This window comes from Populus trichocarpa, chromosome 10 (genome assembly GCF_000002775.5).
Source record: "Populus trichocarpa isolate Nisqually-1 chromosome 10, P.trichocarpa_v4.1, whole genome shotgun sequence".
Classification (NCBI taxonomy): domain Eukaryota; kingdom Viridiplantae; phylum Streptophyta; class Magnoliopsida; order Malpighiales; family Salicaceae; genus Populus; species Populus trichocarpa.
The window spans coordinates 10,611,218-10,616,007 of record NC_037294.2 but is presented as its reverse complement, the minus strand read 5'-3'; the positions used below and the strand labels follow the sequence as shown (position 1 = coordinate 10,616,007).

Here is a 4,790-nt window from a genome sequence, read left to right as displayed (position 1 = left end):
AACATCAACAAGACTATCATCGAAAACACGAAAATTTGAATTTTCTTCCAATTCAATCGAAGGAGCAACTCGATATGGTTCAACCACCTCACTAACTTGAAAGACTTCATCTCGCACACTTGTGTCTTCGTTCTCATCCTGAACAACCTCGACACGACCCCGGGGTTTCGTTTTTAAAACGGACAACCAATCCACTCTTGATCGATCCTTTCTAAATGAAGGGGTGTATGTGTAATAAACTTGTTGACATTGCTTTGCGAAAACAAAGACATCGTTTATGTTGCGGAGTCTAGCTTTTGAGTTGATTTCGACCAGACCATAGTGCGGATCAACAATGATTCCTCTTTCAGTCGTGTCATACCAATAGCATTTGAATAAAAACACTATATTCTGCTCGTTATGATATTGCAGTTCGACGACCTCTTCTAATCTACCATAGTAGTCAACTTCTAACTCACTACTAGTGGATCCCTTAACACAAACACCGTTGTTGTATGTCTTTCTTCCTTACCCGTATTCTTCAGTATGGAAAACATATCCATTGACAAAATACCCGTTGTAGCACTTACATTTTCTTTCAGGCCCCAGGCTTAGTGAAGACAATGACTTAGGTGCACTCCTTCCCATTTGATAAACCTTGTATGTAATGTACATCAATAAACAGTAAATGAACGAGAATCTCGTAATGACATGCATACGTACAGTAATTTTGCAAGTTAGAATGAGTTTGTGATAGTGCTTACATGTGTTCTGAACCACGTGGCAAACTGCTCATCTTGTAATTGAAAGATCTGGGATTCGGTCAGCTGTGAGTTATTGGAGAGCAAATATTGACGATGTTGCCTGCAAGTGATAATGAGTGTATGATATTACAATATATAATTAACAGTATATTACTAACAAAGTTTAATTAGTATAAACTTACTGAATAAAAGGTCTCAGCTCATCACAGTTAAATAGAACATAGTTGTGTGCTTGTTTGAACTCTATTTCCGACAAATATCTTCCTCTTACGGCATTTTTAGGTGTGGGTCGTCCAGTATTGGAGAATATTGACAAGTTCCCACTGGAAGGCACTTCACCGCCATCATCATGCCATGGAACGCGATTGATTCTCGTTCTCAGATGAGGTTCGAAATAGTACGAGATAAATGTTGAGATCTCCTCAACAATATAGGCCTCACATATCGAAGCCTCAACATGCGCCTTGTTCTTAACCTTTTTCTTGAGATTAAACAAGTACCTGCATTGAAATATTAATCAAGTATTTTCAATTAAGAAAAACATATAAAATACTTTTATATATGAATTACATTGCAACTGTAATATCTAACCGTTCGAATGGGTACATCCATCTATATTGGACCGGTCCTCCAGCTTTTGCCTCGAACGGTAGATGTATAGGGAGATGCTCCATTGAGTCAAAAAATGATGGAGGGAATATCATCTCAAGTTTGCATAGTGTCTCGATGATATTCGTTTGAAACCTCTCAATGTGATCAACATTCAACTTGTTGGAGCATATATCTCTGAAGAAATGACTGATCTCCGTGAGTGCATCCCATATTCCCTTTGGCAACAAATCACGAAAAGCTAATGGGATGAGTGTTTGCATAAACACGTGGCAGTCATGACTCTTCATTCCATACAATCTGCAGTCCTCTATATTAACCAGCCTTGATATGTTCGATGCATGTCCATCCGGAAAATGCAAACTCTTAAGTCATTTGTAGACTAGCAGTTGTGCGTTTTTCTCTAACACGAAGCTTGCTCTTGGTTTTGCGACCCGTGACTCATCATAAACCAACTCCATATTTTTACGGTTACAGTATAAAGCTATATCCAATCTAGCCTTGATGTTGTCCTTTGTCTTTCCCTTCACATCTATGACGGTGTTGAAAATGTTCTCAAACATGTTCTTTTCGATGTGCATGACGTCAAGGTTATGGCGGAGCAGATTGGTCTTCCAATAAGGAAGCTCAAAAAAGATACTTCGCTTTACCCAATTATGGGTCAAACCAAAACCAGGAAACTTTTGCTTACCTGATTGAAGGCCAAACATAATGTCACCGTACTCTGAGACAACATCATGCAATTCTTCATCAGAAAGACGCGGGGATGCAACATCTTTTTCAACTCTGCCAATCAAGAAATCTTTTCTGTTCTTTCTGTACCTGTGATGAAGTGGCAAGAAGCGACGGTGACAGTAAAAAAAAGAAGCTTTACCTCCGTTTGCTAGGGTGAATGCCTTGTTGTTTTCCATGCAGTATGGACATGCGAGTTTCCCATGCGTGCTCCAACCAGAAAGCATTCCATAAGCTGGAAAATCATTGATAGTCCACATCAATGCCGCCCTCATAAGGAAATTTTGTTTCCTTGATATATCATAAGTCAGAGCTCCGGAGGACCACAACTGCGCCAACTCATCAATCAACGGTCGAAGACAAACATCTATATTCTGCCCCGGGCTTCTTGGACCGGGTATGACAGTAGATAAAAACATGAACTCCGGCCTCATACACATTCCCGGTGGCAAGTTATAAACTGTGAATATGACCGGCCAACAAGAATAAGGAGCAGCAAATTACCTAAATGGGTTGAATCCGTCTGTACACAACCCAAGACGCACATTCCTTGATTCAGCTGAAAAGTGAGGATGAACACTGTTAAAGCGTTTCCACGCTTCGCCGTCAGAAGGATGAACCATCACTCCATCAACCGCATGGTGTGCTTGGTGCCATGTCATGTGCTCAGCAGTCCTTGGTGACATGAATAACCTCTGCAGTCTAGGTGTGATCGGGAAGTATCTAAGTTTTTTATATGCCACTAGAGTCTTTCCCCTGCCAGTTCTAGGTTTGTAACGGGAATGCCCGCATGTCATGCACTCGGTCATCTCAGCATTTTCAAGGTAGTATAACATGCAGAAGTTAGGGCACATGTCAATTTTTTGGTATCCTAAACCGAGGGGTTTCATCATGGACTTCGCAGCATAGAAGTTCTCTCTCAGCTTGTTCCCTTCAGGTAAAATGCTTCTTGCCCATTCAATAATCTTGTCATACCCGGCCTCACTTAACCCGTGATCTGACTTGATGGTGAACACCTGTGCTACGGCCGATAATTTACTATGGTTCGTGCAGCCATCCCATAATGGTTCGTCAGAATCTTTCAACAAATCAAAAAACCTAGCTGCATCTGCATTAGGTTCTTCTACGATTGGACATTGACTGCCATTACCTTGATTCATTCTCATTGCATCCATAACCATATTTCTGTAAGGATTAGTGTTGTCATTTGCCGCTTCATGCACGTTGCTAGCACTAGAAGTAGACCCAACCACCGTTTCTTCCATTCTCCTCTCACTCTCGCTAACAAATACTTCTCCATGTGCATACCAACACTGGTAATTCTCCATAAACCCTTTGTGTAAAAGATGCATCATTACAACATCTGGATGCAGATACTTTTTATTTTCATACTTCCTGCATGGACACCTAATACCGCCTCCAATAAAATTTCTGGGAATAGATGTTGCGAAATTAATAAAACCCTGAACCCCGTTACAATAATCCATCCTCCGCAATCCTTGGGGTGAATCTCGATACATCCATGAACGATCATCCATGACTTATATCGAACCTCTATAAAATTATGATGACATCATGTATTAATTAACTAAGTTAGGTAAATAAACTTGCAAAAATATTACTTTACCTCGAGATTATCCAACAAACCAATCACAACTTTTCATAAATATTAAATATTCATTATTATTTATCAACGTCCATACGAATTAAAATATATAAATTTACAGAAATTACCACTCCGCAATACCATTGATAAAACTTTAAACGGACCCATTAAGCAAGCTATTAATTATTTCAAAATAGCACATGTACTTCGGTAGTTCCATAAAGTTTTAACAATTTACAAACAAATACAATCTTACAAAATCTAAAACAAACCATAACAGGTATAGAATTATACATTCATATACTACAAGTTTGTTTGAGAAATAACAATAAAACATGTACATCTACTACCAAAATACATATACTAAAAAAACAATAAAATTGACATTTAATTAAATGTTAAAATTTAAAAAGAAACAATTACTTACAAAAATTGATAAAATCCATCGGTAAATCAGAACACGGATGCTGTGACAACAAAACTTCAAGAAATATAACTTGTTGTGCTGATATGAGGAAGATTTATTTGGGGGGGAGGGGGGGCTGGTTGTTTGCAGGTGAGGAGAGTTGGGATTAGGAAGAAGAAGGAGAAATAGGGGAGGAGAGGGTCGCCAGAGCTGTCATATATTAACTTTTTCCGACGGTTTCACCGACGGAAATTCCATCGGTGAAACCGTCGGTGATTCTGACGGAAACATAGACACGTCACCGTACGGATCTGCCATTTCAAATCCCTCGGTGAGTCCGTCGGTAATTTAAACGGCGAACCGGTCACGTCACTGTACGGGCTGTCGTTTTGAATCCGTCGGTGATTCCGTCAGAAAAACATAACCCGCCAAAACCTCCACGTCAGCGACCCGCCTTTTTTTTTAATTCGGAAACTTTTCCGTCCGTAATTCAGTCGGCAACTACCGACGGAAAATTTCTGTCGGTAGTTGCCGACTGAATTACGGACGAAAAATATTCCGTCGGTAGTTCCCGACTGAAGTACGGACGGAAAAGTGTCCGTCGGTAATTTCGACCTCAAATTACCGACAGAAATATTCCGTTGGTAAATCCGTTGGTATTTAGCGAATTTCTGGTAGTGAAATAGGTTGAAAT

General features: G+C 39.8%; 1 protein-coding gene across 1 annotated transcript; it reads right to left on the bottom strand.

Annotated features, from left to right (window-relative positions):
* Positions 1-394: 394 nt before the first annotated feature.
* On the bottom strand, positions 395-1,849 carry LOC127905885 (uncharacterized). The gene is made up of 4 exons (XM_052456604.1): positions 1,335-1,849; positions 926-1,243; positions 744-843; positions 395-636 (listed from the first exon to the last, which is right to left on the bottom strand). Exons 1-4 carry the CDS (start codon positions 1,640-1,642, stop codon positions 508-510), a joined length of 855 nt encoding a protein of 284 aa, XP_052312564.1. The 5' UTR covers positions 1,643-1,849; the 3' UTR covers positions 395-507.
* Positions 1,850-4,790: the final 2,941 nt, after the last annotated feature.

What these genes read in the sequence shown, in the direction of transcription:
- LOC127905885 (XM_052456604.1), bottom strand. Translation starts at nt 1,642, where the DNA reads ATGAAGAGTCATGACTGCCACGTGTTTATGCAAACACTCATCCCATTA. An exon ending in TGGATGTACCCATTCGAACG is followed by an intron (nt 1,244 to 1,334) that starts GTTAGATATTAC and finishes ATTTCAATGCAG; the next exon opens with GTACTTGTTTAATCTCAAGA. An exon ending in CCACGTGGTTCAGAACACAT is followed by an intron (nt 637 to 743) that starts GTAAGCACTATC and finishes ATTACATACAAG; the next exon opens with GTTTATCAAATGGGAAGGAG.